The following is a 23,525-nucleotide window of genomic DNA, read 5'->3' as shown; positions in this document are numbered from 1 at the left end:
CACGAAAGATGAGGGGAAAGTACTTTTTTTATTATACCTGAATTTTATGCCTACTTATTTATAGTGATGAATCACACTTATTTTCAGCATCGCTTCATGATGTGCTTGCAGAGTAATTGTCTCATTCTGATTAGTGTTACAAACATAAACTGAGGGCTTAGTTTTCATTTAGCTACCGGTATATCCCAAAGCACTGATACAGCAAACATGGAACGGATACAGTGACGTTAGGTTACAGCTCTAAATCCTAGACCCTGGGGTACTTTCTTTTTGTAGTGTCTGGGACCTGGCAGAAAGTTTAAAATGTTGAGTTACTACAGCTCTCCTTCCTTTGATGATCTCTGGCTACTCCTTTTTCTTCCTTATGTTAGCTGTCATATAACATTCAAAACCCAGTGTCATTTTATTGCTGTGTTGAAATTTTGATTTTGAGAGACTGGGATAGGAGGAGCTAGGAACTATTTCTAAAGACTATTCCTGAATATTTAAATGTTTAAACACAGTATGCAATATATTGCAAAATAACTGTTGTGTTGGTTTGGATTTGCCTTGAACTCAGACACAATTAGCTTTACATCAAAGACTGCTCAATAGGCTTTTTTTTTGTGCAGAGCAATTAAAATGGTAAAATACTCAATTGTATTGTCTGTTTTCTTGCACTCCGTGAAAATAAAGCACTTAAGGTTCAGTTATGAATATCGTATTTAGGTGTTCTCTTCCTCCTCAGAAAAGTGCACAAATATATTTTGTGCTGCTGCTTTTTGTTGCTCTTTTTTTCCTGCTCCACCCTTCTCCTACTTTGTTGTTAAGTAGCTTCTTGAGGATGATGAAGAGATGCTTTGATGTTTGGAAAGCTTAATGGGAATGCAGCTTTTATGTCAACTTCTGTTCCTTATTATGTAATCCTTTCCTTTGTCAAGAATTGTTTGTAAATTTAGCATTGACGTAACTAGGAAAAGTCAGGCCTCAGCAAGTGGTGCTAGATACTGTCAGCTCAAAGTAAAACATCTACCACCTTTCACAGTCGATATTAAATAGGGGGTTGTGATTTTTTTTTTCCCCCCGATTGCTGTAGTCATAAAACATACAGCATTTATACTTTTTAGTTAAGTAATTCTTCATAAACATCTGAGTTGAAAATATCTTATTTGAAAATCAATTAACTAGATAACAGGAAAAGTCACAGTGGAATTTACCGTCTAATACTAGATGTTTATCTGTGGTGGAAGTTAACATAGCCCACAGTGCAGAGACCAACAGATTTCTTCATTCTCTCATTAAAAGTACATTGGTCCTGCTGAAATTGTCTACAGCCACCACCTTGTGTGTGCTGCCTACAGTCCTTGACTTGTTGACTACCTTTTAAGTTGCTTCACTTTATGTGAATATAGTGGTTGTTTTCTACATCTTTCTTACCGTAATCCTTTATCACAGGTCCTAGTGCCACCAATCTTATAATAGGCTCCATCGCTGGTGCCATCCTGGTAGCAGCTATTGTCCTTGGGGGGACAGGATGGGGCTTTAAGTAAGCAATGCCGCATGTCTTCTCTTCAGTGGCTCTGGCAGTTCTATTTCTTGCTTTCATCACTAAATGTTGAGTTCCTGCTACAAGAGTTTTAAGTTAACTCCTGTGCCATTGACAGTAAACTAAAGAGAAAATTACACGTGTGCTTAACAAGCAGAAGAAATGGATTCAAAACTAGCCAACGTCATCAGGGTGCAAAGTTGAACAATCGTAAAAGAAACAATTTAACATTCATGAGTTCATCTACACTTACCAAGCATGCTCTAGTTTTCATTTCCAGCTAGTAGTGCCATTCTCTTTCAAGAGAAATTGAATACTAGGGTTTAAAAAATCCAAATGATAAATTTCTCACTGCAGCTATGGCTTCCTCAAGATTAACCTTCCCTCTGCAGCAGACAAAACCTTTCTTTGCCTATGGATTTGACTGAGCAGGTAGCAGTGACTGACCTGTGCAACCTATGATAGATACCTGCTTTAGCAGGGGGTTGGACTCTATGATCTCTTGAGGTCCCTTCAATTCCATGATTACTTAAGTCTGTTCACTTGGGATGCTACAGTACATTAAAACTGTGTTTTTTTAATATTAGTTTTTCTTATGTGAAAATGCTGAATACTGGCAGTAGGTGAGTAGTTTAAATATAAAAAGTGTCTTGCTGAAACAGCTGTCTCAGAAATATTGGGGCTAACTTTTGGGTCTTATTGCTGTATTTTTTTTATTATTGATTCACAACTTTTTTAAGAATTTCAGCTTAAATTTTGAGATACATCTTGAAAGCTTGAACTGTCTCAGGAAAATGAAAACTGTTCTCACCCATTTCAATTCAATATGCTTTTATTATCAAGAGCAAGTAGCAACTCTTACCAAGAATTACAAGTGGAACGACTACAGTCATTCTACTCATAACTGTTAAAGAAGAGTCTTGTACAAATGTTCTTGTTTTTCTGGCAGTGTGGAGTCTGTATGCACACACAGTCCAGTTTTTGTTTAAAAGGGCCTTAATTTAGAACCAATGGTTTTAACCTTAAAAATCAGGGAAGTGCTAAGCACAGCAACAAGTAATTTCTCGTGATATTTTTTGCTATTGCTTTTCAATAATGTGAATTAAAAGCGAGCTATGATATGACAAACCAATTCCTCAATCAGGGCTTTATAATAATTGAAAGAATATATGGTCCATATCCATATTCTACATCTGAGTTGAGAAGTAGAAAAAAAAAGTTTCCTAATTGATGAAGAAGGTCATCAGAATAGAAAATAATGATCAGGCCTGCTTATCTGTTCATTCAGTTTCAAAGTCACCTAAAAACATTTGTTATTTTATTTTTGAGTATTTCATTTTCTTAGGATCTGGTGACCTTAATGACACATGCGCATAGAAGAAAAATACAGCTAACTATCTCTCAGCCCAGGTGAAAACAAAAAAGTTTGCCCTTTCTTCTGAAAATACAGTTCTTACCTCATGTTGCACTGCTTTCCAGTATCGGTGCTTTCAGAAGACCCAGGACCTGCTGCAGTCTTTCTGGTATTTCTCCCAACGCTGCTCTGGGCTTCGAATGATGCAGCAGAGCTGGTGGTGAGCAGGGATGGCAGCGCTCCCTGTGCATCCTGCTGGCGCTGGCACAAGCTGCAGGCTGTGTGGTGGTAGTGGAGTCACAGCACTGGTGTTCCAGGCTCCTCATCTGCTTCAGTAAGAACAGATTTAATTCAAAATTTCTAAAAATCCTCAGTTGATCATTATTTTTTAAGCATGTTATCTTTTTAACATGTGCTGATAGACTTACTTACCTTGAGCTTCTGGTTTTGTTTATTTATTTTACAGCTCCTTCTCAGTTAAATAACTTAAGTCCTCCTATTTGTACAATAAATACCTCTGGGTCAGCCTCCAGTACTTGTAGTTGCCATGGCGTATCTCAAAGCACCAAAATTTTAATATAGCCCCATATATTTTTTTGTAGTCTCATAGTGTTTCTGAGATAAATGTTTTTCATATTTATAAACAATTAAAAAAAATACTAATGAACATTTAATTTGTTGTGTTACTTCATCTTAGCTATACTCAAAGCAAGAGATTGCAGTGAGGTCTGTATTTTAGAGTATGCAGTGACAGATTTGGATTCAGCTGTGGGAGAGACTGAAACTGATAGATTGGAAGATGTCTTTATGTGTAGGTGCAGTATGAGCATTGAGCTTTTCCTCAGAATTTCAGTACATACTGGGCATATTCTGTAGCATTAACTAATTTATGCATGTTTTTTTAAATTTATCCCATAAGATGCTAAATTATAGGAAATAATTCTCTTTTTCCCTAAACAAAGTACGTAAGCAACGCAGAAAGTCAGGTAAGCTGTCAAACTGATTTGTAGCTTTTTTTTTTAATGCTTCAGTGCAATTAGCTTTTTAACTAAATACAACCAAATTTTCTGCAAGACTTGCGTTAATATTTCTGTTAAAAGCTTTCATTTTTGAGAACAATCATGTATAGACTTCTCAACTGTTAATGTTAGAAAAACCACAAGTACATTTTGCTGAAAGAACTGAGTGATAGGTTTTCCTTTTGGACCAGCGTTCTGATGTCAGAGACACGTGTGTTAATAGCATCTATATTTTTTCTGACACAGCATTTACTCCTAAATAATAAACTTGTAATGCAAAATATAATTTGTTGACAGCACACTACAACTCATTAAAACACAAAAACTTTAGGTGTTTTCTTCCCCTTTGTAAGTTAGCTCATGCTTTAGCAACCAGTGGCCCAGACTGCAGCCCTTCTGTAGCAGCTGCTGGCATTGCAAGCAGTGTGGGTGCTGGCTGGATATGCCTACACTCGAAATTTTGCGTGAGCACAGATAGTTAGACAATTCCTCCCTGTCTTAAGTAATACAATATTTGATAGTTTAATTTCTTCTTTGTGCTTTGCATCCCTTCAGCTGCTCTCACAAATGTTCCACTTTGCATCCTGCTGTCAGTCCTTTGCCTGCGTATTTGTAGAAAGTTGTTATTTCTATAGAGAATCTGTATTGGAAAAGTCTCTTGAAGCTGCTCTTCTTAAAAGAGCAAGACACGAGTGCTCATTCTGTAGCAGAACCTCAAATACACCAGCCTGGCCTAGCTCACAGCTTGAAGTGCATGTTTCTTTTGGGGGTTGGTGGCTTTTCAACTTGTGTACAAAAGAGGGCTAGCACATGTAGACCCTCTCATAGTTTGCTTCAAATCTATCTGGAGAGACAGATGAGGATTTTAATGTGTCCTTTTAAAGCAAGCAATATGTTTAGTCTCTGCAAATATGAGAGAAGGTAGCTAATGCTTTACAAACTGGGAGATGTGATTTCTGTTTCACAGGTTATCAGATTTTCATATGAACATACGGTACTGTGGTGTCAAGTCCAAATCAAACGTAAGCTGCAACTAAGCAAACTTTGTTCATGAACTGAGATGGGGTGGGGGGAGGCTTGAGGGGGAAGCATAACAGGCTGCTTGATGCAAGCTTAGAGAAATGAGGTTAAGACTTCCAGTTTCAAGAATGAATTCTAGATTAATTTTTCTAATCAAGTTGATGTGTGGATAGGATAAGGGAGAAAAAAGGTTGACTGATTGAATTTTTAGGGGCATAAGAGTCTCATTAAACATTTCTGGCTTGGAGTTAAAGGCTCTAAGAGGAAACCTCGTTAGGATGTAGATTTTACTTCAGTTGAGCCTGGATAGTACTTTTAAAGCTGTTGGATTTTAAACTGCACTACATATTTCTATCTCTACTCTGGTGGGAAGTATACAGAAATACAGCACTCATGAAACATGACATTAATTTCAATGTAGCAAGTCTGTGCAAGATTTCCGTATATGACATTTTATACAGGACTGATCTAGGAAGGACATTTTTACAGTGAGAGTAGTTTTTGGGCTTTTTGCATTGGCTGCAATGTCAGTTTAAGGGACATATGCTTGCTTATTTTTCTAGCATATATTCATTCTTGGAAAGTAGTACAAGACAATTAAATGCTTTTGTTGCTGGCTTTAACAGTATTAAGGCAATTTCTAGTAATGAAGCAATGCTGCTAAGAAGCAGTGCTAGGGGAAAGCACATGAAAAGCTGCTTCTCATTATATCACACTGGGTAAGTGGCTGACAGTGAAGAACTGATCATAGGTACCATTCTGTATAGTTCCAGTAATTGTTTCTTGGCTAGAGCTCAAGCTTTCTGTTTTTTTTTAAGCAGAGGGTTAATAGTTAGACTGAGGACTTGCACAGTCCATACAGATGCTACATTTTTAACTGGTCCATGCAGATGCATGTAGATCCCAAAAGCTTATGCAAGATAAAGCAGTAAGACATTTGATGAGGAATGAGGTTTCAGTCCCTTACCAGCACTTCCTTACCACGTGCAGTATGACCTGGATACAACCATCACCTACACAAACATCAGTGTTAGAATCACACAATGTATTTTCTCACTTTTTTTTTTTAACTATTACAATAAATAGCAGGTCAGTATTTTAAGCTGCTAATTTTAGCTTCTCGTTTTCTTAATTTCAATCAAGTATCGTGGTTTTTTTTTTCCTAGAAAAGTGTTATTTATTTAATCTCTTAACCAGTATTTGAATCCTACTTTAGGAATGCTTATGAAAACATTGGTTATTTTAAGTGATTAAATTAGTGGCTTGGAATAAATTTTTATGTAGTTAGGAAAAGGACTTGCAAGTAGTTCACTGTGTCACCGTGTTACTAACTAGTGGGAAATAATGCTAAGGATTACACAGAAAGGTATTTCTTGCATATATTGAGCCTTTAAAAAAAATAAATTCTGAAATACTTCTCATTTGTAAAGACAACCATATTATGCAGACAGTGTTAGCTGTATCATTTTACAGCATAGTGTGCTTTTTTGATTCAGAGTAGTCTATAATTCTGGTTACGTTAGAAGTTTTTTTCTGGTCACATTAGAGACTGAAATGCTGAGCATCATTACTTAACCAGGCATTAAAATATTAACTGCAAAAAGAAGTTAAAGTTCTCACAGATTTTTTACATGAAACAACAAAGAAACACAGCACCCTCCTGTGTGGTCTCTACAGTCTCCTGTAGCCCCTAGCTTCCAAATTGCTTTTGCTGCATTGTTTAAAGAGAGCAGACTTGTTTTTTTCAGATAGAGGGAAGAATTTTAAAGGTTATTTCATTAATTTTTTCTGTTGTGTATCACAGGTAATTATTGTCATACATTAAAACATTCCACTGATTTTTCTAACAAAATTTAATTCATCTTGTGACTTAGGCTCTAACTATGCAATGTTTGCACTGCTACCTGTTGAAAGCTATTTCAGTGTAGCGCTGTTGTTTGTGTCCTGGGCCAAGTGATCAGAGCTCCTGTTCTTCACATACTTTAGTGTGCAGCTAGGCATGATTGTGGGCCCAAAGTAATAAGCAGGTATGAAATCAGACCCTGGAGATACATCTAGTTAGATGATGTGATTGGACAGAGCCATGGAGATTTAGCAGAAGCTTACTTGATGTTTAGCTGAACACTGTATGAGAACTTTGTGCTGCTATAAACCGTAGCTATGAAACTGTGTGGACAGCAGCTACCAAGGATGTGATAGTCACCTAGTTGTTTTTTTTGTTGTTGTAATTTTCTGTGGGAAGACAGCAACTTGTTCTATTTGCTGATTTAAGAATACTGTTTTCATTTTAGCATTAAAATGGTTGATAATTCATGATGAAATTGTAAGGCAAGTTTAGGTGGCGCCTTACTGTACAGCTCTGTAAAGCACTGAGATCACAGCAGAAAGATGTGGCTGGCCCTCACTGATGTTTTACATGTGTGTACCATGCTGCCCTGGTCACCCTGTACCTGATACTTAGGATTTCAGAGACTTTTGCATTCTTACCTTAGATGTTTTTCTGGTGTCTCAGGTGTTTGTTTTTTTTTCCCCCTCATACCACACTGTTACCAGAATATCCTAAGTGAAGAAAGGCAGTAATTTAATTAGTATCATGTTCCTTGAAGTGTGTATTTCAGCTAGATGAAACCAGAGAACGAGCATTGTTTGGTCAGGACAGATGCAGGGTGAGGGCATTATATTCATATTACCTACAATATGCAGTTCCAACAAGTTGACCTAAAAAAAAAAAAAGTATATGCTCACCTCAAATTTATCTGCGGTACAGAGAGGATGGATTGAGTCACTGAAGTAATATTAGCCTAATGAGTGTTATTCCAGTACTTGTGGAAGGCAACTGTTAGAAAGATGAACACAGTGATATTTTAAAAGCCAGTAATTCTTAAACAGCACACACCTTACAAGAATGTAGACAGTGGTACTCAAAAAACAAACAAAAGATGCCCAAGAACTACCAGTCTTTGGCAGTCTTCTCAAAGAGAATTTGCCTTTGCACACATTCATTAGTCTCTTAACCACAAGGAAAACTTTGCCTGTAGTATACTTATTAATATTTCAGCAGTCACAGTAGTTAGCAGGCCTGCAGAACATAGAAAATCCTGGGGATGGTATGTAGCTTTTAGGGAATTTCTGAATTCCTGTTTTGTATTTTTTGCATGTCAGTTTGGTGGCGGTAGTGGTGCATATGCCCAGTGGGACAACTAAATGCATGAGCCCCTTGCTTGATGCCCCACATAAAGCCAGATATCGGGGAGGTTGCACCTAACTTTTGTTGTTGCTTTGTGATGTCTTGCTGTTTGACGTAGGGTAGATACCAGTATCGTAGGAGCCTGGATATCACCTACCGGCTTGCTATCTGCTTTTAACATTAAATTCTGTTTACAACTCACAGAACTGTCCAGTCTCCTTCGAGTGTGATGTCTTTGCTGTATTTTGCACCTTAATGAGATTCACAGCAATTGTGGTCAGTAGTGTGGTAAGAGCTCACAGAGGCACTTTGAGGCTTCCTCACATAGAACTTGCAAACTAAATTCTGATATAACCAAAGATAGGCACCTGCTCTGAGCACCCAAGTCTCTGTGTGCTTACATACTACTTTTGGCTCACTTTGCTTAGGCACATGCATGCTTTCTTGGCCTAGTGGACACACTACTATGGTTTGAGCATTTCTACAAATATAGACCACTTCAACTACTACAAAAATAATTAGATTCTGTATGCCATCATGATTTTTAAACTTTATAAAGAAACTAATGTTTATTACTATGCTACAGAAAGCACGCAAACAAATTCCTTATTGCAAATGTTATGTGCTGTCTCACTGTGAGCCTTTTACTTTACTATGACCTCAGCTTTGGTTTTGTTCCTATTATACCTAACTAACCATCTGCCTTTCTTGTTTTTCCCTACTCCTTTTGATGCAACCTGGAAGAAATGTCAAAAAACGAAGATTCGATCCAAGTCAACAGGGCCCTATCTGAAGAAATGCAATTCAAAGAGCTGCTTCTTTCACTACTGGATTTTGGGTATGATATCTTTGCAGTAGCTGTGCAGGAACTAAATAAAAGGAAGAACATAAACCGTAGCTACAACCACAATGTTGAGATGTTTGGAATTGAGAAGAGAGAAAACTGTCCTTTTTGGAGATAAGTTAAAATACTTCCTCCATTCACCTTTCACTGGTTATTATTAACTGATAAGTTAATAGCAAACTATTTCAAAATCGGTTTTCTTTTTTTCTTTTCTCAAACAAAGGAAGAGACAAAGACCAAGTGCAATAAGAGAACTATTAAAAAATCATGAAATAGCAGGAGATTTTTTTTTCCAGCCTACGGGCACTCTAACTTCACTTGCGTTCGCATGACTTCCTTTTTCTTAACAAACTCCAGTGGCATGAGAAGGGTAACCTGCATGGCTCACATTATAAACAACCAAGCTAGCAAGCTGACCCCAAGCAGAATCTGCAGCCCAATAACTACAAACCACTGGGAAGCTGGTACCAGGCTCCAACAGATCTTCGGCCATGCAGGGCATTTTGTCACCAGGCCTCGGAGCTCCCTGCTCTATGAGCTCACTGTCTGCCAGGCCAGGAGTCTGTTGGATGTGGAAGCAATTGAGTGATGGATGGAGTTCTCCCAAGAAGGAAAAAGTGTAAATATGGAAATAAGATTTTGATGTATCATTTTCACAGATTATAAATATATATAAATATATATATATATATATATACAGAAAAGGATTTCCATATAAAAAGGTTCTATTCTTTATGTAAATCTATTTTTGATGTTTGTATTTTTGTTTTGTTTTTTTTTCTTTTTTTGCTCCCCTCTTATTCTGTAGCATGTTTTACAGCCAGTGCTCTGGGCTTGCTCAAAAAAGGCAGAGAATAGCATGCAGATGCAGGGAGTTCTAACACCAAACAGATGTGATCCTAAGTTTGTGTGCTTGAAACCAAAAACAATTAAAATGTATAAATGCATATTTCTGTATTGACTATAAGTCTGGATTACTTCACTGATTTTTTTTGGCAGATTTTCTGTAATATAATGTAAGAAAGTAAGTAACACCCTCAAATCAATCACGGAAGTGCCAAGCTTTTTTTTTTTTTTTTAATTCTTTTTTTCCAGTTGTTTAGATCCTGTGATATACAAATTTAAATAAGCCTTAAAATATTTGCAAAATGTTAAAAGCTTGGAATAAGTTTTTCTTCCCTTCTGCTTACTCAAACCAACTTGCAAAGATAACTGACATTTCTAATGCACTCCCTATATCTCTTGTTGCATTCCACTTTTCCAAGTATAATGCAAAAATCAATCTTTTGACACTTTGCTTCTCCTAGCTAGTTACAAAGTTTGCAAAGTGCATATAATTTTAGGGGGGGTTGTATGACTTGTACGCAAGGTGTATCTAAATAATTACAAACTAATTTTTCAGAAAAGTCTGGGCAGCCGTGCTGCTCCTGTAGTAAGCAGGCTACCTGCTTATGTCTGACACGATAAAGATATGAAGAGAGCTAGTTTAGGATTCCTCTCTAGGCTTTTGAGATCTGGCTCACCCTGTTTACCTTGATTTTAAAAAAATACGTAGAGTAAATCATTTAAGTGAAGCAACCTAGAAATTTTATTGCTGCAACTGATAACTGCAAAAGACTTCTGTAATTTTTTATTTAAAGGTTGGAGATTAGTAACTACAGAACAAGGTATTCCATCTATTTTCAGTGGAAATCCATTTCTTAAGTTAGCTTTAGGAGTCAGAGCATTAAGAAAAATGCTTCAGATTTCCTGTGACTGACTTTAAAAAAAAGTAATCTTTCTCATTTCAGTTGTATTTCTGATGATAACGTTGAATCCAACAGTCTCACAAGAGAATTGCTACGTATTGTTTTGGTTGACAGTTGTTATTAAATGTTTTCAAACAGCTTTAACAAATCACATTAAACACTTACTACATTAGGAGTTAAAGGTGCTGCACACAGGTAGTCGATATCGATACATATTGGAAGTCATATCCTGAACAATTCCTGCCTGGCCTCAAGCAGAACTAAGTTTCTATGGCAAACCAAAAATCCTTGCAAATATATCGATGTCTTATAAAATTAGTTTGCTTGGGAACATGATCCCAAGTTCATTACAGTTCTGCTCCCAAAGCTGTGTAACCATAATGGAAATACTATTGGTTACCAAAAATTAAAGAGAATAAAATCAACTGGATGTATATAAGCTACCTGTGTAATAAACCTTTGAGAAACATTTCACAAACAACATTGTAAACGTGCGATGTGATGTTTTAAATCAGACCACAGTGGTCCCCAAGTCTATGTACATACAGTCAGTGCTGGAGTAATTTTTTATTTACCCCAGCAGTTTCATAGGAATTATGATTTCTTGACTGAGTTTAACGCTCCACTCATCAGCTGTTGCCTATACATGGAAGTACACAGTGGCTTTCTGCCCCACGTGTATAGAATACAAGTGATGACACTGCACAGAGCAGGTTGAGGCTGAAGTGCTTTCTGTGGCATTAGACAATAAAAGCTGTTGTAGTTAGATGTTCATTTTCTACATTGTGTCTTTGCTGTGCTTTGAAAAGTACATGTGCATTTAATTTGTTCATCACTGTCATCAAATGACACAATCAGCAATGTCTGTGGTTCCCCGCTGTACGTTTGCTCCATTATTTATCTATTCACCTGGACAAGAAACTGTGGTAACTGTACAGCTTATTCCAGTTTGCTGCATGCTCTCACTGAATTGATGTGATCCTCCTAAAAGAGAAGCCTGCTAGGCAAATTAACAGATGTATAGGTGCATGTTAAGAAAGGGATTATTTAAGGCTGGAGTTTAACAAATCTTTCTTTACTATGCAAAGATGGGTATTGCACAAATTTAAGACAAATGTCTGAGGAAATGCCATAGAATACTTGAAGTTTAAGCCTACTCAGTCACATTTTATATTCATTATTGCTTCCACTATTTTTCTTTCTTTTTAAGATTATTTGTAATTATTTTTTAAGTGCACAACTTGATGTTAAAAATCAGTTTTTGCTGGAAGACAATATTCATATTTTGTTGGCTGCTAATGAATGGAAACTCAATAGTCTTTGTTCTGCATCTTAGCAAGATTAAAAAATGTCATGAACATGGAATGGAGGAGTTTTTAATTTTTTTAAATTTTTTCCTTATTTATTCTCTTTTGTGTTTTTTTGTTGTTTTTTTTTAATTTATTTGCTCAAGATGTCATCACAGCTCTAGCAGTGGAAAATGACAGGAAGTTACTTCTACCAAAAATCTCAGGGTATCCCATGTCACAGCAAGGTTCCCTTTGTGAGAAGATACCAGAGCAGAGCAGAGTCCTGTCTGCTGGCTGCAGGGAGGGGAATGAGACCTTTGTGCAGCAGATAGTAGAGTTCTTGCATTTCACAAATTTGAATAATATTTAAAGCCTAAGTGATGGAACTATTACAAAATATTTTGAAGGCCTTACTAAATACTATGGTCATTGTTTTATCGGATTACAGAGTGAAACTCAATCACTGTTTTTATTTGTTTTCTCCCCATTATTATCAGACCAACTCTGCTTTCTCAAGCTCCAGCCAGGAAAACAAAATAGTCTTTTGCCTCAGTTCTCTCAGAGAGAGAGAGAGAGAGAGAGATATGGCAGCATGTTTAGCATTTAGAACTATAGTTTAATGGAGCCACTATCATCTACTATTATTTCCTATCACTTGAACTTAAAAGAATTCATCTATAAACTGAATATTAGCATGCAAACATTTTGGCTATAACTACAACGGACGCTCATTCCTTAAAACAGGAGTTAAGACTTTTGCAAGGTACATAAAAGCATAGTGTAAACTCATATATCTTTTACAAGACAATATATAAATTGTTTAAAAAAAATAAATCAGGTCTTTCTTTCACTATTACACAGCAAGAGCAATCTTCCTACGTCCCTCACTATTTACAACAAAACCAACAATACAACAGCTGGTCACGTACAAAGCAGAAAATCCCTTTTATTCCAAATGCACTTATTACAGATTCCTACCCCCAAAAGAGGTAAAACAAACAAAAACAACGTGAAATAACAGAAACAATAGAGACTGAAAAATGAAGTTCAATAACTAGAAATTTTAGTAGTAGTGAAACTAGACCAAACACTATTGAAAGCTAAATGTCACAGGATCAGATTTATCTTGATGCTACGCATTATAATTCCATTCAGATCTATTGTTTAGAGCTCAGCAGGCAAAGCAGCACATGATCAGACACCAGCAGGTGTGTTGAAGAGGTTTTTAGTCAAAGCACGCAACACAAGAACATAAATGCCTCTAGGTAAGTACAAGGACCACAGATGAGAGCAGTGCAGACACGCACTTAATTTATATTACTTCTGAGCAACTTTACACTTCTAAAGGCAACATAATTTGGAATACTCAGATGTACAGAAGCCCGCTAATCACATGCCCATTTATTTAATCATCATTAAAATTTTCTTTTAAAATAGCTTGTCATAAAGGGGGGCACCTCTCATCTTTATCAGTGTTAGCATAACAAGCTGTGACGTAGCTCACTCTTTCTGAGCCAGCACAAGAATCATCCCATCAAATCTGGTTAACTCAAAGCATGCAGCAATAAAGTGGTTTTTGTCTCTATTTCGTAAGCATAGCTGTACCCAGCACCCATGGTACAGCTGGGGATTTGTCCCAGTCTCCCAGTACTTCCCTGTCCCACCAACAGCTGGACTTGGTCCAACACTGACCCAAGGCAATTGCTCCGCTTTTAGAGACGCGCTTATGTGACACTAAAGTGTGAAGAGGCAGAAACCAGAGCAATGCTCCTGGTCAAAGACCAGTTCTCAGGCTTCACAAGCACAACACTGCAACACCTAAAAAGTTTTCCTAACTGTTCACATGCCCTAGATGGATAGATTTCCTCAGCCTCCGGACCAAGACTTACAAACTCTTAATTTGCTTTTGGAACCAAGAAGCAAGAAGTTTTCACCTGCACTGTCTGTGTGTCTATCGCTTGGAGTCCTGCGCAGAAGTTCCTGAGCACAGAAGTAGAGAGAAACAAGCTTATTAAAGTTCTGCTTTTAACTTAGGGCCAAGGCATAATGCACAGCCTGCATTTTGCCCACACACATTAGATCTGAGGTATAAATTTGAAAGTTTGCCATGAAACAGAATAGGTTCTAACCATAACAATTCAGAACAGTTTTCCATTGATTTGGTCTTTGGACTGTCAAGGTTGAGTTTTTAAATACTTACCATACCCAATCTTAAAAAGAGACAATCCAGAACACATTAGGATTCACAGAACATGGAAACATAGTCCTAATTATTACATGAAAGCTTTACTATTCCCAGAGAGGAGCATTCAGCATTCCAGAAAAACAAACAGATTGACCACCAGTGTCCAACGCCAGCAACAGCACCAAGATACCTCACAGAGCTGCAGCACAACTGAATAATACTTGCACAAAGGTGACGGGACCAGTACTGAATGGCACCTTTTGCTGTCAAGGCAGAAGAGAAGACCAAACTGTACTGACAGAACACACCACTGCTTTGCATTGGTGCTCGTACCAAGCTCTGGGGCAGCGGCATTAGGGACACAGAGTTCCCACCATCTGTAGCACTTAAGGTTGGCAAAGCCTGAACATTCATTCTTAGTGCAGTCACACAAAGTATGCTTCCACTCCTCTCTTCAGTTTATGCAAACAGATCTGTTTATCTTCCTAGCAAGAACCTTTTTCTGAAACATTGTTTATACCGCTGGTTTGCTCCAAAACGGAGCAGTAACTACGTAATTAGAGAATGACTGTACAGGACTTGCTGTAGCAATGCTTGCAGTAGTCTTAAGTAGATCAGGACTTTGAAGGAGAAAGCTCAAGTCACTTTTATAAACAAGCACTACAGTCTAAGCCTCAGTACTGCTCTCATACATTTATTTAGGCATTTGACATATTCTGGCCATCTCTTTCATCCCCGGACTTATACCTTGTTGTACACTACCCTCGGAGCGGGGCATGTTGACAAAGAAATCAGATGAATGCAGACAAAGTGCAGAAGCAAGCCTGTTCTGAAGTCATTCATTTCTCCCCTATTTCCTTTCAGGTACATCGAAACCCTGCATTGCTATTGCATGACTTGTTCCATTACGAAGTTACTGTTAACAATAACATAGTTTACAGACAATACATGCTTGACTAGGATTTCTGTGTAATGAAAAAGCAGTTCCAAGAAACTGGAACTATTATAGTACCTCCATCATTCGCTAAAAGCTTCAGGAAATTAAAGATTTTTTAATAGTCCTCTGTTTAATGATGAGGCTTTGAACTCAAGACTCAAAAAAACACCATTATTCAGAGGAAAAAAGAAACAATTCCCTTACATAGCAGAATTCTGTCTGCACGCTGTTGAAACAGAGGGCTGGACAGGTAGACAAAAGATTTGTATTTTGCATCAGTTTTTCTTCCTCTGACTTGGCTGGATATTCTCCACTCCAAACAAAAAAAAAAATCTCTGAGCAGGAACCATCTTACTCGAACATGACCTTCAGCATCTAGACCAGAGAGCTCTGATTTATGCAGAGCTAGCTGCCCAACATGGTTCTGACAAGCCTGTGGTCAGGCATTCAAAGTAATTCTTCACAGAGCATGCTTTCCTTTGACGTGCTTAATGAAGAATAGAACAGGAGAGCAAAGACCTTGTTAAATCAGAGTAGAGTCTCTCCAATTGCTCAAGAGCTGATTTAAAGACTTGCTACCTTGCTAGACAGAATTTCTGCTCTAGTCTCACCTTTATGGTATCCATTTGAGAGTAGGTTTCAAAGAGTACACTTATGAATGAAAAAAGGGTACACTTCTGAATGAAAAACAAGGGTTTCAAAGGCCTTCTCAGAGTGAACAGAGCCTATTGGGTAACAATAATAAAATTGTTTAATTAAATCAGTACTTTATCTGCCTCTATCACAATGCTCCTTGAGAATGTATCTGTTTTTGTCAGAAAATGTACTACTTCACTTGGAAAACTACTCAAGAAGGTGAATATCCTTTGCCAGTAACTTATGCCTGACAACGTACAAGCATTTCTAACCAGATGTTGCACAGAAACAGCCATCTCCCTCGGACAGCAGCAGCAGCATACGGATAAGGCATTTCTGGGTGAGGGTGATGCAAGTACCTTATGTCTGCCAAAGAACCCTAGGCTAGAACTGGCAGCAAAATGAATAATAAAGTAGATTGTTTGCTGATTATAGTAGCTAACAGAGGAAAGCCGAAGACCCCACCAGTCCATCGTTTAATATGAAACAAAATGTCCTCATTCTTCCCCAGAGCCTCCTGCAACCCCTCTCCTGGCCCTTAAAAATCTGCTCTCCCACCTCCAGTTCCTTCTTGCAGACCAATTGCCCTAAACAGCCTGACAGCCAAGCAGGCAGCCTCCTACCATCACACCTGGCTGAGCAAGGGAGTGCCATGCTGCAAGGTGAGTGACAGCCAACAAGCTGGCATGCTTCCCAGCAGCATGTCAACTCCCTGGAGTGCATTTCTGAGGTGAAATATTGGATAGCCACTGTCACATCCTTTAAAGGTTATTTGCTTTTAGCATCATATATCAAGACATTCTTTGGTGCCATGAGGGCTGCTCTGAAAGTAACGCCTCCTATCTTATTCTTCTGGCACAGTCTCAGAGGTGGATCTTGATGCTGTGGCAGCAGAGGTTGAACCTTCCCACCAATATTCCATTACACATTGTGGCCATCAGAGAGAAGGGACAGCAGAAGGGCAGTCTGACAAAGTGGTGTCTGACATGGAAGTGTGTGTGAAGCAAATTCAGCAAATACACTTGCTGAATATTTATGGAGACCAAATGTATGTGAGCACAGTGAGACAGTGGGTGGTGCATTTCAGCAGTGGCAACAGGAGGTCACCTCTGTTGGTGCAGGATGGTTTTTTTGTTTGTTTTTTTACAAGCATAGCATGCAGGCTCTCGTTCATCACTAGTAAAGATGCATAGCTAATGGCAGTGTATGCATTTTGTATTTTGTAGCTGAGAATTTGCTCTATCAAATAGTGTTATTGTGCTCTGTGTATCTGTTGTAGATTTCATGGAAATAAATAGAAGGCATTATTTCCAGATCAGCCTAAGTATTAGTTTCCTAACCAACATTCCTTAGTTTGCACTTACAAAATACCTGCTCTGGGTGACTTCCCAAATTTTAATTTAAATACATTTCCTACAAGAAATATTTATCTTTTTCACAAATTTATTTATAATCAGCATCAGTGAAGACGACACTTCAATATAGGACTAATAGCATCTAAATTTGCTCTTGGGAAGAAGCTCCAAACACACTCATGGTGACAGAGCTGCTCACATGTGACAGCTGGTAGATAAGAAGAGAAAATAACTTTTTACTTTTAAAAAAGACAGATTTCTTAATAAAGAGCTACAGAATGCATGCTCCACCCACGCTCCATTATACATGCTCAGAACTGATCTGCTCACATGAAGCACAAAGTGCTGCACCAGCTCACAGACCTGCATGCATGTTACTCCAAGTATTCAAGCAAGTACCAATTAGTAGCAACCAGCAACACACAACGGTATTCCAGGCAAATATCACAAACACTTGCCTGTAACTCAAGCTATGTTCTAAACTCCTGAAATGTCACAAAAGCATAGGCATACAAATAAACTAGGAATGAAATATGAAATTAGACTTCACAGTCTAGGCAGTTTTACAGATGGGGCTTAACAGCAATGAAAATATTGCTTTCAAAAGTTATAAGCAAGAACACCTAGATATAAGGTACATCAGGAAAGAAATTCCTGAACATTGGCATTTTGAAACAGCTAAGGTGCAGCCAACAAAGACGACTAATGATCTAATAACTTCCTGTAACTTCTCTTAAAATGACTGGAAAGATAATAGAGCCAAGGTTTTCTTGGTAGAGTTATTGTGGGGTAACAGAGCAAAAGACTAGGAAACAATCTAAATAGCTGGTAAAAAAAGTTTCCACTGGCAGCACTGCATCGCACTGGAACAAGTAACTAGTGAGACTGCTGAAATTTCACCTGTGGAGACCTTTAAAGCCTTGGCTAGAAAAAGCCACAACTCACAACCTGATGCTAATAACAGATGTGCTTCAACCCAAGTATCCACACCAGAAGCTATGGTACCCTGCCCTTCGTGAGGGCCATTTCATCAGAGAATTAGGTCCAAAGGATCAGTAGGAGCAGTGTGGGGTTGTCAAATGTGATGCCTGCAGTTTAATCCACCAGCTTGCACCACAGGAGAAACTGGGGTGTTGATTAGAAATGTGACTTCTAAGAGAATAGCTTAAAAACAGACATAACGGGTCCCAGCCCATGTCATTTGCTGCCAGAGAGCACAAACATATAATCTCAATGGATGCTCACAGGACACTTTCACTTAGAAGAATGACAAGGCTGTGCCCCCACTGTCCCTCAGTCTAGCCCTGCTAATGGCTTTAAATAATGACCTTGCAACACGGGGCAATGGGTAGGCAAAGTCCCCGGTGTGATCTGCCAGACTGTACAAAACTGAAAGAGTATTGCTGTATCCAGAGGACCCAACTGAGCAAAAAGAATGAGATTACTGTGAAATCAAAGATAAAATATAAGTCTGAGCAAAATGAGTTGGACATAAACAAAGAAACTCCACAAATAAGACCAGTACTGCGGTACACCCACCAGTAGTCAAGAGTCAACTTCAAATTATTCCAATAAAAATCCTAGGACGGGATAAAATTCACCCTGGGATTTTGGCTGCTGGCTTTAGCTCAAACAAGTCTCAGACTCAATTACAACAATGCCCTCCACAGCTTTAAAAAGGAAAATTTTCAGTAGCCACATTAACCATTTATCACAAGCAACTTGCTTGGCAGTTTGCTTTAGAGAGGTAGAATTAGATCTCACTTTATAACTGTCTGCAAGTACAGATACACGGCCTTCTCAACTTGATTACACATCATCTTCAGGTTTCTTTAGGCACTTCCTGCTTCATGTAATGCCGTAGGTATAATGGGACAAATATCTACAGAACTCAGCAGGACATTATAGATAGATAATGAATCTTTGTCATACTTGCATGCCCCAAACACATTACCTCTTGTTGCACACAGAGGTAACAATCAAGCAGAGCCAGCACAGTCCTCTGTAAATAATCTGTCCATGTGTGTATCATAGAATCATAGAATAGAATCATAGAATGGCTTGGGTTGGACGGGGCCCCAAGGATCATCAATTTCCAACCCTCTTGCCACAGGCAGGACCACCAACGTCCAGATCTAGGTCTAGACCAGGCTGCCCAGGCCACCGTTCAACCTGGTCTCTTAATAGATAGATAGGTAGGTAGGTAGGCAGGCAGATAGGTAGATAGGTAGGTAGATAGGTAGATGGCAGGTATGTTTGTCCACCTTTTGAAAGCAGATACAGGAGAGGAAAAAAATAAAAAAAAAGAGAGGCACTTGGCATTAAAAGCATAAGTACCATTCTTTGATACAACACTAGGACCAACACAGCCTATTTATCAAGTTACACAAGGGATATAGGTAGGCATAAGCAAATCATTTGATGAAGAATTTTTTTCATTTTTGCCCCTCTTTCCATTTATGGAATCTCAATCTCCTGTTAATAGGATATAGGCTTCTCACTATTTGACCTTCTAGCAGAAATTAATTGTTTGAAAGAGTCACACAACTTTTCAAACAAGTTCTGAATTCAGAGACTTTCACTTTCCTTTACTAGGCAGTAGTGAAACTCCATGTCCTGACTTGAAGCCCTCTAAATAACATTTTAAAAATTAATAAAAAATATCCACAAACAGACTTTGGACTGAGCATAAGTATTTCATTTCCAAGAAGCTCTTAGTTATTTTTGTCAGGGAGCCAATTTTTATCTCCTGCTTAAAAGAGAATTTGCAAAGGTATAAGTGGGAGTTAGATCCCCATTTTGCCTTTGAAGATTTTAAAAGAGAGCAGGGGGCAAAGAAGTCTCTTCTATGTACTAAAACCCAACAGATCTTGGAAGGGGGGAATCCCAAAGAATCACAAGTTTTTTATTTGCTGTCAACTAGGCTGGATTTCATTAAAAAGTTTGGATAATAAGGAACCCAGAGAAGCAAAAAATGAAATTTCAGCTAAAAGTATTTCTTACTTTCTCATCTAAGCAATGAGACACATTTAAGGCAACATCATCTTATAAAATTTAATATTAACTTTACACCTGACTGCTCACAGGAACCACAGGCAAGGGATGCAGTGCAAGTACCATCATACTTTGCTGCCTCTCAGACTCAGTGCTGAATGTAATTATTTAGAAATCTGTAAAAATGCTTACATTGCTCAAGCAACTGTAAGCCCTTGCTAAACCACACTGGAGGCTGGCAGGGAGCAAATGCAAGAAGGGAGAGGCACTGTACATAGCTGTTTATGCCCTTACTCCATTCTAAACAGATATCCATGAGATGCCATTCAACTATTCTTACTTCCTACTCCTACAGTCTGATCATTTTAGCTTATACTTATAAGTTAAACATGATTTCTGTAGTGTTGAAGGACCTGAAATCTCTCTCTCAGCTGTGCATTCAAGAAGAAACTCTTCTTGATAAAAGTCACCTTTTGCAAATGACTCTGGATATGATCTACAGACTATCTGAATTAAATTTATTCATAAGCTATGGAGATCCACTGAGGACACGAACGTTGGCTGTCAGGGGAATACATCCTGCAGTACAGAGAAATAAAGATTATTCATAGCCTAAAAAGAGCACAGAAAGCTTTACTGAGAGCTCATAGAAGGGTTTGCCATCTCATTCAATTCTACGTTTCTTCTCCACTAGAAGGTTGAGGTGATGAATCCAATTAACAAAAGCATCTTTCCCAGAAATAGAATGTGAGTGCTCTGGTTCAGAGGGAACAGAGCACAGTAGGCTCAGGAAGTATCTGTGGAGCCAAGTATTTCATCTGGAGCAGTATTCCCCTTGAGCAGTGACTCTCATTTCTCTGAGAACACCTAGTTCAGCACCCTTAAGCCTACCTGAAAAACTCTGAATGGAATGAAACTAATGTTGTTCTTGATCCAAAACTAGATAAAGTGCTCCCAAGAAGGGAACTCAATTAAATAAACTCATTTCTTAACAATGAATCCAGAAAGGTTCCAGCTTGGCAGAAATATATCAACTCTCAAGAAATATTCTGCATTTTCTTTTACAGTTGCAGCCTTTTTCTTTACACTCCACAGCAAAGAGTGCAGCCCTTAGAGTACTTCACCACAGATCTAGCAACAGCAAGTAAAAAACATTTCTATAGCATCTTAGTCCTATGCTAGTCTGGCCTCCCATGCCCAGGCCAACAATAAACAAGAGCAGCCTCAGAACCCTTACTACTCTCGAGCTGCCTTCAAGTTGCATCACAACACCCACATCTTACAGCAAAGCTTTCTATTTTCTCTTAACCAGCTCAACCCTCACACACAAAGGCTAAGAGAAACATGCTTGTTACTCAATTCTTCCACTTGCTAAGGGGGCTCCAGAAAGCACAAAGGCCCAAAGTCAGCTCCTACAGAGCTGACTTTACAAATGCTTGAGGATCCCTTTATTCCCAGAACCTGAGAGAAAACAGACTACTGGAATAACCTGTGCTTGATAACAGTACAAAGCAGAAATATTGGAGTTCCATCATGGAATAAGAGACCTTCCCTCTTTTATCAGGTGTTACACTTTTTTTCCCCCCAACAACTCAGCAAATTATGAAGGAGGGTAATTCCTCCTTCATAAAAAAAGACTTTAAGAAGAACAATGTCTCCAATAACACACTGCTGCAATGGATCATGGGCAAAATAGGTTTTCCTCTTGTTGAAGAACTTTAGTAAGTAAGGATCTAGTACAACCCTTGTCACTCTCACTTTGGCAGTTTTCTGCATTTTCGTTCCTATGACTTTCCCTGCTATCCATTTTGCATGGTTGGTGACCCTGCACATAACAGGGGGTTGAAACTAGATGATCACTGTGGTCCTTTTCAACCCAGACCATTCTATGATTCTATGTCTCAAAGGCAAGGTATTGCACTTTGCTGCCTCTTGAAGTCTCTGTTAGCACTTGGTGCCTCCCATTTCCTCATTCCCAACTCAACACTTCTTGAAAAAAAATACATGGAACATTTGCAAATTTGCCAAAGTCCTACAAGATGGTTAAATATTGGTTCAGGTCAGATGTTTTCTCACTACTCAGAAGTTCATTTTGCTTCTGTTAAAAAAGAATACTTTTTACACACCATTCACTCTCATATGGATTGAATGAGACTGAATAAGAAATAAAGCACCAGAAGAATAACTATTTATTCTTATGGAGACACTGTAAAATTCTGAGTTAGGAAAAGAATGTGCTTCTCCGTTCATATGAACTAAATTCACAGAAATATGCAAATTGTAAATATACAGATAAGTAACAGAAAAAAATAATCACTGCTATAGGCCAACTTCTCAGCTGGTATAAAATAGCTGGCCTCACTGACTTCAAAGATAAACCTGATGCTACTGAGGCACAGGTCTTCATGGAGAAAGAATTATGGTTAAAAGCACCATGACAGAAAGGAGCTGCCAGTTAGTCTTGAAAAAAGTATTGCTTCCCAACTGGTATGGATTGGTGCAGCTGCACTGACTTCAGACAGCCAGCAGCATGCTACATAATTTGGCCTGTAGACAACACAGAGTTATGAAAAAGAACGATGTCACTCGCCCTATTTACTTCAAGTAGCTAGAACAAGTTATGTTGGACGCTAGTCAATAGCCTGATCCTGGAGCACACCAGCTATTTGTACTGTGTGGTTTATGCACATCATGGGACAGCTGCGGCGCACACACTGAACATGGGTAGGGTTACGACTTGCAGAGCTGAGCACAGTAGAAAGGGGATACAGCTGAGAACCTCACAGAGAGGAAGCGCAACAGCAGTGGACCACATTATTATTATTTTTATGTGGAAAAAATGTAGCCTGAGCCCTGCCCTTTTGGAGAGCATGCAGCCTGGGTGGCTCTCATTTACATAGACTTGTGTGAATTGAGCTGCGACGAGCAGCTCAGCCTCGTGGCTGCAGTTAATTCCTTTACTGGGTTCTTTTCAGGACCTCCACCTGGGTGGAGCAGGACCTGCTGCTGAAATCCAGGTGGCAGATACCACTAGATGTGCCACAGAATCCTTCCCCAGAGAGAAGGATGGAGGACAGGAAGGGGACACCTCTGGCAGCCACGCACAGCAAAAAAGATGACTTGGTGGCTGAGCCTGGTCCAGACAATTGGAGCTCCAGCATGGGGACCTCCTTCTTACCCTCAGTACATCACTGCTGGGAGAGAGGACAAGGAAAGGGCTGCCGCTCGGGCAAGTACCGGCTCAGGGACCGTTCTTCACCGGCAACCCCCTCCGGCGGGGCAGACGAGCGGAGCACGCCTTATAGCAGCCCATTTTCTCGTGGGGGGGAAGGGGAGGGAGGGAAGAAGCGGCGAATGCCCAGGAACAGCGGCCAGGGCTCTGGGGGTGGGGGCTTTTCCCCGAGTCCTGACGTAGAAAGTAAGCCGGGATGC

General features: G+C 38.9%; 2 protein-coding genes across 9 annotated transcripts in view; one reads left to right on the top strand and one right to left on the bottom strand.

The window, feature by feature from the left end:
- Window positions 1-12,062, top strand: part of ADAM23 (ADAM metallopeptidase domain 23) — a 102,322-nt gene extending 90,260 nt beyond the window's left edge. For 3 of the 8 annotated variants that reach the window (XM_019617027.2, XM_010713495.3, XM_010713494.3), the window contains 3 exons: window positions 1,435-1,525; window positions 4,866-4,920; window positions 8,850-9,091. In XM_019617027.2, coding sequence (XP_019472572.1) covers window positions 1,435-1,525; window positions 4,866-4,920; window positions 8,850-8,963 — 260 coding nt within the window. In that variant the 3' untranslated portion in view covers window positions 8,964-9,091. Of the gene's footprint in view, window positions 1-1,434; window positions 1,530-4,865; window positions 4,921-8,849 lie in introns of those variants that run through there. The other 5 variants (XM_010713498.3, XM_019617029.2, XM_010713497.3 and 2 more) reach the window with 5 other exon arrangements.
- DYTN (dystrotelin) overlaps window positions 3,094-23,525 on the bottom strand; it is a 56,001-nt gene continuing 35,569 nt past the window's right edge. Inside the window, exons 16-18 of the mRNA XM_031554170.1 lie at window positions 7,664-7,754; window positions 7,406-7,477; window positions 3,094-3,205 (exon numbers count right to left, since the gene is read on the bottom strand). The gene's annotated coding sequence lies outside the window, so the exon portion shown is untranslated. The remainder of the gene's footprint in view (window positions 3,206-7,405; window positions 7,478-7,663; window positions 7,755-23,525) is intronic.

This window comes from Meleagris gallopavo, chromosome 7 (genome assembly GCF_000146605.3).
Source record: "Meleagris gallopavo isolate NT-WF06-2002-E0010 breed Aviagen turkey brand Nicholas breeding stock chromosome 7, Turkey_5.1, whole genome shotgun sequence".
NCBI lineage: Eukaryota > Metazoa > Chordata > Aves > Galliformes > Phasianidae > Meleagris > Meleagris gallopavo.
The sequence above is the reverse complement of the archived record's forward strand: the minus strand, read 5'-3'. Positions and strand labels throughout refer to the sequence as shown.